Below are 12,552 nucleotides of genomic sequence, written 5' to 3' on the forward strand. Positions count from 1 at the left end.
ACTCCATCGAGTTGTCGCGTTGGGGACAACTGTAGCATTTGAGCTTTTCCTAACCTTATTCCAATTCTCCTAACCTGGTATTTTAAATTTCCTAACCTGCTGCGTTAGTTCTCATAACCTGCTGCGTAAAGTCACTTCCATCTAACCACAACCGTATAAGCCATCAGTTGTGAGAAACCATTAGTACCACCACACACACACGCAGGTGGGCCTAAGCGACTGGCTGTTGATGTGTGCAGACCAGCAATATGCTACATTTCTTTACAAACTAAAAACCTCTGTTAATTTGTCCTAAATAACAAGTTATGTCCTTTTTTTTCAAGAACTTTACTTTTATTTTTCATCATTTTTGTACAAAGTTCTGATTAGGCTACCATGACAGAGCTCCTGAAGCAAATACATGCTATACTATTATTASAATCCTTGACTACTGGTAAATACCATTTATTGCACCGCTCCACCACCGGCATTCAGTACCATCCCTGGATGTAGGGGGCATACCTTCACAACCTTACAAGAACAGAGTGGTTAGAAATGACAAATATTGGATTCCAAGACCTTCTGAGGCATGTTTTAGTCCAGTTACATGTACACATACAATACATCTATAACAACATCACAGAGGACCCATATACAGTAGCTGCACAATCAAGCAATTCCTCATAAAGATCAAACACTGTCAAAGATAGTTTTTATTTTTCTCTCAGAAGACTGATTATTTTGATATAAATTAAATAATTGCTAAGCGTCTAGTCTCCTTGTCAGATTGTGGTATCATATTCCATTGCTTGGGGGCAAAGTATCTGCTACATTGGAAGGTTACACTCAGGTTCATATGAATAACACCAGTGGTTAGAGTCCACTACCAGTCTGGGAAGAGAGTTTTAGTCTTTCTGTCTCTCTGTCCATCCCGTGATATTTCTTTCCAGGTATCAGTGTTCGAGAACAAAGTGACTCGTGTCTTTCCCCAGTCACTGCTCATTGGTTGAAGGGATAAATGTTTTTTTGGTTGAAAGTCCTCTGTATCCTTGTTCTGGATTGCCTGTGATATTTTGGATGAGTTCCTTCACATCCGTAGACTGCTCTCCTTTCTGGAGATGGCCAAATAGTCCCTGTGTCCTGGAGGAGAACATAGAGTAGTGGTTCGTTTTTTATGAACATTTTATTGGAAAGGAAAAAGGCGCCACGTTTTCTCACCGTAATAAAACATCTTATGTTATTTGTGTAACTATTACAAGATTGAAGTTTTGGCTTTCATCAATGGCCTTCTTAGGAACTCATGAAAAACTTCAGGGTGAGTCTTACTTGTCAGCGATGTGATTGACCCCTGGGCTAGGTGTGTGGGTCAGGCTGGCTGGGCTCAGCGTTCATGACTGGTGGGACACTGAATCCTCCTCACAGTTAGACGCAGGGTCAGCAGGATCTGTCACACAGGACACATAATGGTATAAGGTATCAACTGTGTTATAATACAGATTATTATACAGATCATTTGGTACTTATTTTTTTTTTAGCTCAGTAGTGATCTCTCATTACCTGTCGTTGCCGTTGGCGACAGCGGCCCCGTTGCTGTGCTGAGGAGACAGCGTGGCCGTTCCTCTGCTGACTTCCTGTAGCGTCATACCTGTCTCACTTGGCCCCGCCCTGCAGGAAGAGGTGTGTCCACACAGCAGATCCACCTCCCCTCCACATACTTTCCTCCCACCTGAGAGGGATACAAGACCAGAAGACAAGAATTGTATATTCTGTCCACACAGTCTCACCATTGACCGAGTCTGTAATAAATGAAATTGATTTTTATTTGGATTTCATCTAATGGACATACACAAAATAGTCCAAATTGGTGAAGTGAAAATAATTACTTGTTTCAAAAAATTTGAAAAATATTTCAACGGAAAAGTGGTGCGCCCATATGTATTCACCCCCTTTGCTATGAAGCCCCTAAATAAGATCTGGTGCAACCAATTACCTTCAGAAGTCACATAATTAGTTAAATAAAGTCCACCTGTGTGCAATCTAAGTGTCACATGATCTCAGTATATATACATCTGTTCTGAAAGGCCCCAGAGTCTGCAACACCACTAAGCAAGGGTCACCAACAAGCAAGGGGCACCATGAAGACCAAGGAGCTATCCAAACAGGTCAGGGACAAAGTTGTGGAGAAGTATAGATCAGGATTGGGTTATACATTTTTTTCTTAAATTTGAACATCCCACGGAACACCATTAAATCCATTATTAAAAAATGGAAAGAACATTGCACCACAGCAAACCTGCCAAGAGATGGCTGCCCACCAAAACTCATGGACCAGGCAAGGAGGGCATTAATCAGAGAGGCAAGAAAGAGACCAAAGATAACCCTGAAGGAGCTGCAAAACTCCACAGCGGAGATTGGAGTATCTGTCCATAGGACCACTTTAAGCCATACACTCCACAGAGCTGGGCTTTACGGAAGAGTAGCCAGGAAAAAGCCATTGCTTAAAGAAAAGAATAAGCAAACACGTTTGGTGTTCACCAAAAGGCATGTGGGAGACTCCCCAAACATATGGAAGAAGGTACTCTGGTCAGATAAGACTAAAATGGAGCTTTATGGTCATCAAGGAAAACGCTGTCTGGTGCAAACCCAACATGTCTCATCACCCCGAGAACACCATCCCCACAGTGAAGATTGGTGGTGGCAGCATCATTCTGTGGGGATGTTTTTCATCGGCAGGGACTGTGAAATTGGTCAGAATTGAAGGAATGATGGATGGCGCTAAATACAGGGAAATTCTTGGGGGAAACCTGTTTCAGTCTTCCAGAGATTTGAGACTGGGACGGAGGTTCACCTTCCAGCAGGACAATGACCCKAAGCATACTGCTAAAGCAACACTCGAGTGGTTTAAGGGGAAACACTTACGTGTCTTGGAATGGCTTAGTCAAAGCCGAGACCTCAATCCAATTGAAAATCTGTGGTATAACTTAAAGATTGCTGTATACCAGCGGAACCCATCCAACTTGAAGGAGCTGGAGCAGTTTTGCCTTGAGGAATGGGCAAAAATCCCAGTGGCTAGATGTGCCAAGCTTATAGAGACATACCCCAAGCAGCTGGAATTGCTGCAAAAGGTGGCTCTACAAAGTATTGACTTTGGGGGGGTGAATAGTTATGCACGCTCAAGTTTTSTGTTCTTGTTTGTGTCACAATAAAAAATATTTTGCATCTTCAAAGTGGTAGGCATGTTGTGTAAATTAAATGATACAAACCCCCCAAAAATCTATTTKAATTTCAGGTTGTAAGGCAACAAAATAGGAAAAATGCCAAGGGAGGTGAATACTTTTGCAAGCCACTGTAGCACTCTCGTCGGTAGTCATGAACTTCTTTGAAAGGCTGGTCATGGCTCACATCAACACCATCATCCCGGAAACCCTAGACCCACTCCAATTCATGTACCGCCCCAACAGATCTACAGATGACGCAATCTGAAATACACTCCACACCGCCCTATCCCAACTGGACAAAAGGAACACCTATGTGAGAATGCTGTTCATTGACTACAGCTCATCGTTCAACACCATAGTGCCCACGAAGCTCATCACTAAGCTGGGACTAAACACCCCCCTCTGCAACTAGATCCTGGACTTCCTAACAGACCGCCCCCAGGTGGTAAGGGTAGATAACAACACGTCTGCCATGCTGATCCTCAACACTGGGGCCCCTCAGGGGTGTGTAATTAGTCTCCTCCTGTACTCCCTGTTCACCCATGACTGCGTGGCCAAACAAGACTCCAAAACCATCATTAAGTTTGCTGACGACACCGGAGTGGTAGGCCTGATCACCGACAACGATGAGAAAGCCTATAGGGAGGAGGTTAGATACCTGGCAGTGTGGTGCCAGGACAACAACCTCTACGTCAATGTGAGCAAGACAAAGCAGCTGATCGTGGACTTCAGGAAAAGGAGGGCTGAAAAAGCCCCCATTAACATCGACGGGGCTGAAGTGGAGCGGGTAGAGAGTTTCAAGCTTCTTGGTGTCCACATCACCAATGAACTATCATGGTCCAAACACACCAAGACAGTCATGAAGAGGGCACGACAAAACCTTTTCCCCCTCAGGAGATTGAAAAGATTTGGTATGGGCCGCCAGATCCTCAAAAAGTTCTACAGCTGCACCATCGAGAGCATCCTGACTGGTTGTTTCACCGCCTGGTTTGGCAACTGCTCGGCATCTGACCATAAGGTGCTAAAGAGGGTAGTGCATACTGCCCAGTACATCACTGGGGCCAAGCTTCCTGCCATCCAGGACCTATATAATAGGCGATGTCAGAGGAAAGCCCATAAAATTGTCAGAGACTCCAGTCACCTAAGTCATATACTGTTCTCTCTGCTACCACACTGCAAGCGGTACTGGAGCACCAAGTCTGGGACCAAAAGGCTCCTTAACAGCTTCTAACCCCAAGACATAAGACTTCTGAACAATTAATCAAATGGCCACCGGACTATTTACATTGACCTGAACCCCCCCCATTTGTTTTGTACACTGTACCCCCGCACACTGACTCGGTACCGGTACCCCCTGTATATAGCCTCGTTATTGTTATTTTATTGTGTTACTTTTTATTATTATTTTTTACTTTAGTTTATTTAGTAAATATTTTCTTAACTCTTCTTGAACTGCACTGTTGGTTAAGGGCTTGTAAATAAGCATTTCACGGTAAGGTCTGCACTTGTATTCGGCTCATGTGACAAATAAAGTTTGATGTGATTTGATTTGATTAGACACCAGAAAAAAAAGGATTTTGGAGTTAAGAGTTATTGTGTGTGTTCCTTCCCAGTGTATGTTGTCTTTTCCCTTGTTCATTTTACCTGTCATGAATGAGTTGGGGGATGGTGGCCGGCCCCTCCCCCTGCCGTATCCGTAGTAACCACAGCGCAGCAGGCGGGCGTAGGCGGACCTAAAGTCTCTGTTTAGGGCAGCGTAGAGCAAAGGGTTCAGAGCTGAGTTGATGTACCCCAGCCACTGCACCACGGGGTAGGCTGCTGGGTAGTTCTGCTTCTTCAGACCCATAATGGTAAACAGGGTGAAGTAGGGCAGCCAGCACACCACGAACACCCCGATCACTGCTGCTAGAGTCACTGTGGCTTTGTGTTCCCGTAGAGCCACCGCTGTTACTGAGGTCAGCTGACGAGGGGCTGACGAGGAGCTGTTGTTGTTGTTAAGTCTGGGGCGTGCGCGGATGATGCGCCTTGCCTGCGCCCGGGCGATGCGAAGAATACGGTGGTAGGTCCAGCACATGATCAGCAGGGGGAGGTAGAAGGTTAAGGAGGAGTCCACAACAGCGTACGATGGGTTCAGCTCAAAGTTACACTCTGTCATGTTGTCCCCCTGGCCGCGATTCTGCACGTTGCCGTCCACAGTGTTCCATCCCAGGTGGATTGGCAGGAATGACACCGCTAGCGACACCGCCCACACCAACGCCATAGCAAAGGCAACTCGCCTCGGCAACACCAGTGAGGAGTATCTAAGGGGCGCGGTCACGGCCAGGTAGCGGTCCAGGCTGATGGCCAATAGCGTGAGGATGGAGGCGGTGCATAACATAACATCCAATGAGATGTAGATGTTGCAGATGGTCGGCCCCAGAGGCCAATCGCTGAGCTGGAGGAGGGCGGAGATAGGCAGGACAAGCATGCCAAGCAGCAGGTCAGTGATGGCGAGGGAGACGATGAAACAGTTGGTGAGGCAGCGGAGACGTCGTGTGGCGCAGACGGCCAGACAAACCAGGACGTTACCACACACTGTCAGCAGGATGAGCAGGGACAGGAAAACACCGAGTATCACCATAGACAGCATCCTCGCTGGAGTCCCAGTCCCAACCCTAACCCCTGCTCTACACCCAGTCCCGACACTTACCTCTGCCCTACACCACTGTGGAGTCCCAGTCACAACCCTAACCCCTGCCCTACAACAACTCAGTCCAGACTAGTGGATAAATCCCTTAGAGAAGATTCATCTTGGTGTGGCTGTATCCATACTGATGTACGTGGATGGACATTCATCTGTGTGTTTGAGCTATTTTCCTTGGTATGTTTGTGTATATTTGATATATATATGTATATATCCGATTGTATTGGTTTCTGGATGGAGAGGTCAGTGTATCACAGGTCCTCTGAGAGAAGGGGCGATGAGGAGTCCGATGGTTGGTCCAGTATGTGGTGATGGGCTGTAGAACACCGCCCTCTGTTGGTGACTGGTCCACACTGCTCCATGTTATCCATATCACTCAGCTGGCTTTCGCATTCAGGTCACAACTTCATCTAGAAACACAGAGCAACAGAAAGTCAGACAGCCCCAAAAACAAAGTAACATGGCCTCTATACGGCAAGGAGATACTTTACCGAGCTACTTACAAGTGCAGGTACTTCCACTATCAGAAAACAGGAAGCAAATTAAAGCAAATGGCAGCAGACGAATATTGCTCACTTACTAAGCTATCAAGATTAGTGAGATGGAAAATGAGGGCAGCAGTTACACATGTCTAGTGGTGGAATATTCAATAAGAGAGACTGATAAGATAACCTGTGTGTGTGTGTGTGTGTGTGTGTGTGTGTGTGTGTGTGTGTGTGTGTGGTGTGTGGTGTGCGTGTCTGTGAATGTGCGTCAGTAAGTCGCAAGGGGTGTTTGCTCTCCCTCCCTCTTATGCTTTAATGGACATTTGGGACACGCTCCAGGTTTGGAATGTAGAAGTCTAATCACTCAAACAGTATACAATTTACCACCACATGGCGAGAGTGTTAGAGAGGGGGTGGGGGAGGAATAGAAATGGGGGGTGGCAAGGGTGGTGGAGAAAGATGGAGATGGTAGAGAGGAGGGTGGAGCGAGAGAGAAAGGGGAGAGAGTAGAAAATAGGGGAGAGAGTAAAAAATGCCTTGACTCTGACCACATATGGAAAGGCACCAAATTGAAGACTCATCTCTTCAGACAGACTTATTTCTCAGATCCCCCAAACACACACACATTCTCACCATAACATATACCTCTACCGATCACACACACACACACACACACACACACACACACACACACACACACACACACACACACACACACACACACACACACACACACACACACACACACACACACACACACACACACACTTTCTCGCTCTGATTCACCCACTTTATGTTTTACTGGAGGACTTTTGGCAAAGCTTCGTTCCCATAGTGTATGTCCATATCTGGGCAGCCCCCAATGTCTATTGCTGGCGTGACATACCCCCACTACAGACTGCCTTCCCACAGACAAGTCACAAAGGGGTGTGTCTGTATGTCTGTTTGACTCACAGTCTGTGAGAATGCATACAGTGCCTTCGGAAAGTATTCAGAGTCCTTGAATTATTCCACATTTTGTCACGTTACAGCCTTATTCTGAAATGTATTAAATAAATATAAATCCTCAACAATCTACACACAATACCCCATAATGACAAAGCGAAAACATATATATATTTTTTTATGTTGCTAATTTATAAAAGTTTTATAACAGAAATACCTTATTTACATAATAATTCAGACCCTTTGCTATGAGACTCGAAATTGAGCTCAGGTGCATCCTATTTCCATTGATCATCCTTAAGATGTTTCCACAACTTGATTGGAGTCCACCTGTGGTAAATTGAATTGATTGGACTTGATTTGGAATGGCACACACCTGTCTATATAAGGTCCTACAGTTGGCAGTGCATGTCAGAGCAAAAACCAAGCCATGAGGTAGAATGAATTGTCATTAGAGCTCCAAGACAGGATTGTGTTGAGGCACAGATCTGGGGAAGGGTACCAAAAAARATTCTGCCGCATTGAAGGTCCCCAAGAACACAGTGGCCTCCGTCATTCTTAAATGGAAGATGTTTGGAACCACCAAGACTCTTCCTAGAGCTGGTCGTCTGGCCAAACTGAGCAATCGGGGGAGAAAGACCTTGGTCAGGGAGGTGACCAAGAAACCGATGGTCACGCTCACAGAGCTCTAGAGTTCCTCTGTGGAGATGGGAGAAACTTCCAGAAGGACAACCATCTCTGAAGCACTTCACCAATCAGGCCTTTATTGTAGAGTGGCCGGACAGAAGCCACTCCTCAGTAAAAGGCACATGACAGCTCGCTTCGAGTTTGCCAAAAGGCACCTAAAGACTATCAGACCATGAGAACAAGATTCTCTGGTCTGATGAAACCAAGATTGGAGGAAACCTGGCACCATCCCTACAAGGAATCATGGTGGTGGCAGCATCATGCTGTGGGGATGTTTTTCAGCAGCAGGGACTCGGAGACAAGTCAGGATCGAGGCAAAGATGAACGGAGCATAGTACTGAGAGATACTTAATGAAAACCTGCTCCAGAGAGCTCAGGACCTCAGACTGGGGCGAAGTTTCACCTTCCAACAGGACAACGACCCTAAGCACACAGCCAAGACAATGCAGGAGTGGCTTTGGGACAAGTCTCTGAATGTCCTTAAGTTGCCCAGCCTAAGTCTGGACTTGAACACGATCGAACATCTCTGGAGAGGCCTGAAAATATCTGTGTAGCAAATCTCCCCATCCAACCTGACAGAGCTTGAGAGGATCTGCAGAGAAGAATGGGAGAAACTCCCCAAATACAGCTGTGCCAAGCTTGTAGCGCCATACCAAAGAAGACTTGAGGCTGTAATCGCTACCAAAGGTGCTTCAACAAAGTACTGAGTAAAGGGTCTGAATACTTATGTAAAAGTGACATTTCAGTTTTTTATTTGTAATAAATTAATAATAAATAATAAAATAACATTTTATTAATAATAAAAAGCAGTTTTTGCTTTGTCATTATAGGGTATTGTGTGTAGATTGATGAAAAAAAMMAACATTTAAAGCATTTTAGAATAAGGATGTAACCTAAGAAAATGTGGAAAAAGTCAAGTGGTCTGAATACTTTCCGTAGCCACTGTATATCTGAGATATTGTACCTTCTGCAGCCCTCATCCTCCTCGTACAGTACAACCCTCGTTCTGTCAGTCACATTCTGTTAAAGGTCCCCAAGGAACACACATYCCTGTCGCTCCTCTTTTCCCTTCGCTGCAGCTAGCGACTGGAACRAGCTGCAAAAAACACTCCGACTGGACAGTTTTGTCTTCATCTCTTTATTCAAAGACTCAATAATGGACATTCTTACTGGCAGCTGTGGCTGCTTCACGTAATGTATTGTTGTCTCAACCTTCTTGCCTTTGTGCTGTTGTCTGTGCCCAATAATGTTTGGACCATGTTTTKTKCTGCTACCMTGTTGTGCTGCWGCCATGTTGTGYTKCTACCATGTTGTTGTCATGTGGTGTTGCTACCATGCTGTGTTGTCATGTGTTTCTACTTTACTATGTTGTTGTCTTAGGTCTCTCTTAATGTAATGTTGTGGTGTCTCTCTTGTCGTGATGTGTGTTTTGTTCTATATTTTTATTTTTAATCCCAGCCCCCGTCCCCGCAGGAGGCCTTTTGCCATTTGGTAGGCCGTCATTGTAAATAAGAATTTGTTCTTAACTGACTTGCCTAGTTAAATAAAGCGTAATTATAATAAATGAATACAAATACATGTTCAGTACATCCGTGTGTTTAAAGAACTATGGTGTTCACGTTTCTCTATGTGTATTTCTGAATTGATTTGACTTCGGTATCTTATCGGTGTGTGTTGGAATTTGAGAGAGAAAGTGTATGATATGATTGATAAGATATGAACACAACACCTCAATACAATGTAGAACCAGGAACAGATATAGCCCTTGGTTCACTCCAGACCTGGCTGCCCTTGACCAGCACAAAACATTTACATTTACATTTTAGTCATTTAGCAGACGCTCTATTTCCAGAGCGACTTACAGTAGAGTGCATACATTTTATTAAATTTTTTACATACTGAGACAAGGATATCCCTACCGGCCAAACCCTCCCTACCGGCCAAACCCTCCCTAACCCGGACGACGCTATGCCAATTGTGCGTCGCCCCACGGATCTCCCGGTTGCGGCCGGCTGCGACAGAGCCTGGGCGCGAACCCAGCCCAGCCTGGGCGCGAACCCAGACTCTGGTGGCGCAGCTAGCACTGTGATGCAGTGCCCTAGACCACTGCGCCACCCGGGAGATACGGGTGGCGCACTGCATTAGGATCCTGTGGCCATCCTGTTGGCGCACTGCATTAGCATCGAATAGCCGCCGCAATATGCAACTTTCAGGGAAGTTAGGAACCAATATACACAGGGAAAGCAAAGGCTAGCTTTTTCAACAAGAAATTTTGCATCCCTGTAGCACAAACTCCAAAAAGTTCTGGGCACCTGTAAAGTCCATGGAGAATAAGAGCACCTCCTCCCAGCTACCACTGCACTGAGGCTAGGAAACACTGTCACCACCGATAAATCCACATAATTGAGAATTTCAATTAGCATTTTTCTACTGCTGGCCATGCTTTCCACCTGGCTACCCCTACCTGGTCAACAGCCCTGCACCCCCACAGCAACTTGCCCAAGCCTCCCCCATTTCTCCTTCACCCAAATCCAGACAGATGTTCTGAAAGAGCTGCAAAATCTGGACCCCTACAATCAGCCAGGCTAGACAATCTGGACCCTCTCTTTCTAAAATTATCCACCCGCAATGTTGCAACCCTATTACTAACCTGTTCAACCTCTCTTTTATCTTTTGAGATCCCCAAAGATTGGAAAGCTGCCGCGGTCATCCCCCTCTTCAAAGGGGAGAACTCTAGACCCAAACTGTTACAGACCTATATCTATCCTACCCTGTTTCTAAGGTCTTCGAAAGCCAAGTTAACAAACAGATCACCGAACATTTTGAATCCCACCGTACCTTCTCCGCTATGCAATCTGGTTTCCGAGCTGGTCATGGGTGCACCTCAGCCACGCTCAAGGTCCTAAATGATATCATAACCGCCATCGATAGAGACAATACTGTCAGCTGTATTCATCGACCTGGCCAAGGCATTCGACTTGTCAATCACCACATTTCTATCGGCAGACTCAACAGCCTTGGTTCTCAAATGACTTCCTCGCCTGGTTCACCAATGACTTCTCAGACAGAAGTTCAGTGTGTCAAATTGGAGGGCCTGTTGTCCGGACCTCCGGCATTGTCTATTGGGGTGCCACAGGGTTCAATTTCTCGGGGCCGACTCTCTTCTCTGTATACATCAATGATGTCGCTCTTGCTGCTTGTGATTCTCTGATCCACCTCTATGCAGAGGACACCATTCTGTATACCTCTGGCCTTCTTTGGACACTGTGCTAACTAACCTCCAGACAAGCTTCAATGCCATACAACTCTCCTTCCGTGGCCTCCAACTGCTCTTAATTGCAAGTAAAACTAAATGCATGCTCTTCAACCGATCAGTGCACGCACCTGCCCGCCTGTCCAACATCACTACTCTGGACAGTTCTGACTTAGAATATGTGGACAACTACAAAATACCTAGGTGTCTGGTTAGACTTGAAACTCTCCTTCAGACTCACATTAAGCATCTCCAATCCAAAATTAAATCTAGAATCGGCTTCCTATTTCGCAACAAAGCATCCTTCACTCACTGCAAACTTCCTCGTAAATTTGACCATCCTACCGATCCTTGACTTCAGCGATGTCATTTACAAAATAGTCTCCAGCACTCAACAAAATGGATGCAGTCTATCACAGTGCCATCCGTTTTGTCACCAAAGCCCCATATACTACCGACCACTGCGACCTGTATGCTCTCGTTGGCTGGCCTTCGCTTCATATTCGTCGCCAAACCCACTGGCTCCAGGTCATCTATAGGTCCTTGCTTGGTAAAGCCCCGCCTTATCTCAGCTCACTGGTCAACATAGCAGCACCCACCCATAGCACGCGCTACAGCAGGTATATTTCACTGGTCACCCCCAAAGACAATTCCTCCTTGGCCGCCTTTCCTTTCAGTTCTCTGCTGTCAATGACTGGAACAAATTGCAAAAATCACTGAAGCTGGAGAATCATATCTCCTTCTCTAAAATTAAGCACCAGCTGTCAGAGCAGCTCACAGATCACTGCACCTGTACATAGCCCATCTGTAAATAGCCCATCCCACTACCTCATCCCCATACTGTTATTATTCTTTTGCTCCTTTCACCCCAGTATCTACATGCACATTCATCTTCTGCACATCTATCACTCCAGTGTTTAATTGCTAAATTGTAATTATTTCACCACTATGGCCTATTTATTGCCTTACCTCCCTTATCTTACTTCATTTGCACACACTGTGATATATACTTTTCTATTGTGTTTGACTGTATGTTGAATGAGAACTTGTTCTCAACTGGCTTACTTGGTTAAGTAAAGGTGAAATAAATTAAAAAAAAAAAAACGTGATACGGCCGCAGTCCGGACACACAATAGTTGTGCTCATGTAAGCTGACCCACAAGGGCTGACGTCATTGACACATATTGTTAGTCAGACCTATAGTAGTAAGACACAAAATGGCTACTCACTGTGATACACAGAGGATCAGTCACACCTGTGGTAGTGGACATCCTGTATGTGGCGGATTAATTCTTCTCTCCC

At 45.5% G+C, this 12,552-nt stretch overlaps 1 protein-coding gene across 1 annotated transcript in view; it reads right to left on the bottom strand.

The window, feature by feature from the left end:
- Positions 1–357: 357 nt before the first annotated feature.
- Positions 358–12,552, bottom strand: part of LOC111964757 (histamine H2 receptor-like) — a 17,458-nt gene continuing 5,263 nt past the window's right edge. The window contains exons 2-5 of the mRNA XM_023988575.1: positions 4,842–6,290; positions 1,537–1,705; positions 1,306–1,423; positions 358–1,119 (exon numbers count right to left, since the gene is read on the bottom strand). Coding sequence (XP_023844343.1) covers positions 1,414–1,423; positions 1,537–1,705; positions 4,842–5,826 — 1,164 coding nt within the window. The 5' untranslated portion in view covers positions 5,827–6,290 and the 3' untranslated portion in view covers positions 358–1,119; positions 1,306–1,413. The remainder of the gene's footprint in view (positions 1,120–1,305; positions 1,424–1,536; positions 1,706–4,841; positions 6,291–12,552) is intronic.

The sequence above is a fragment of the Salvelinus sp. IW2-2015 genome, linkage group LG6.1 (genome assembly GCF_002910315.2).
Source record: "Salvelinus sp. IW2-2015 linkage group LG6.1, ASM291031v2, whole genome shotgun sequence".
In the NCBI taxonomy this organism is placed as follows: Eukaryota; Metazoa; Chordata; class Actinopteri; order Salmoniformes; family Salmonidae; genus Salvelinus; species Salvelinus sp. IW2-2015.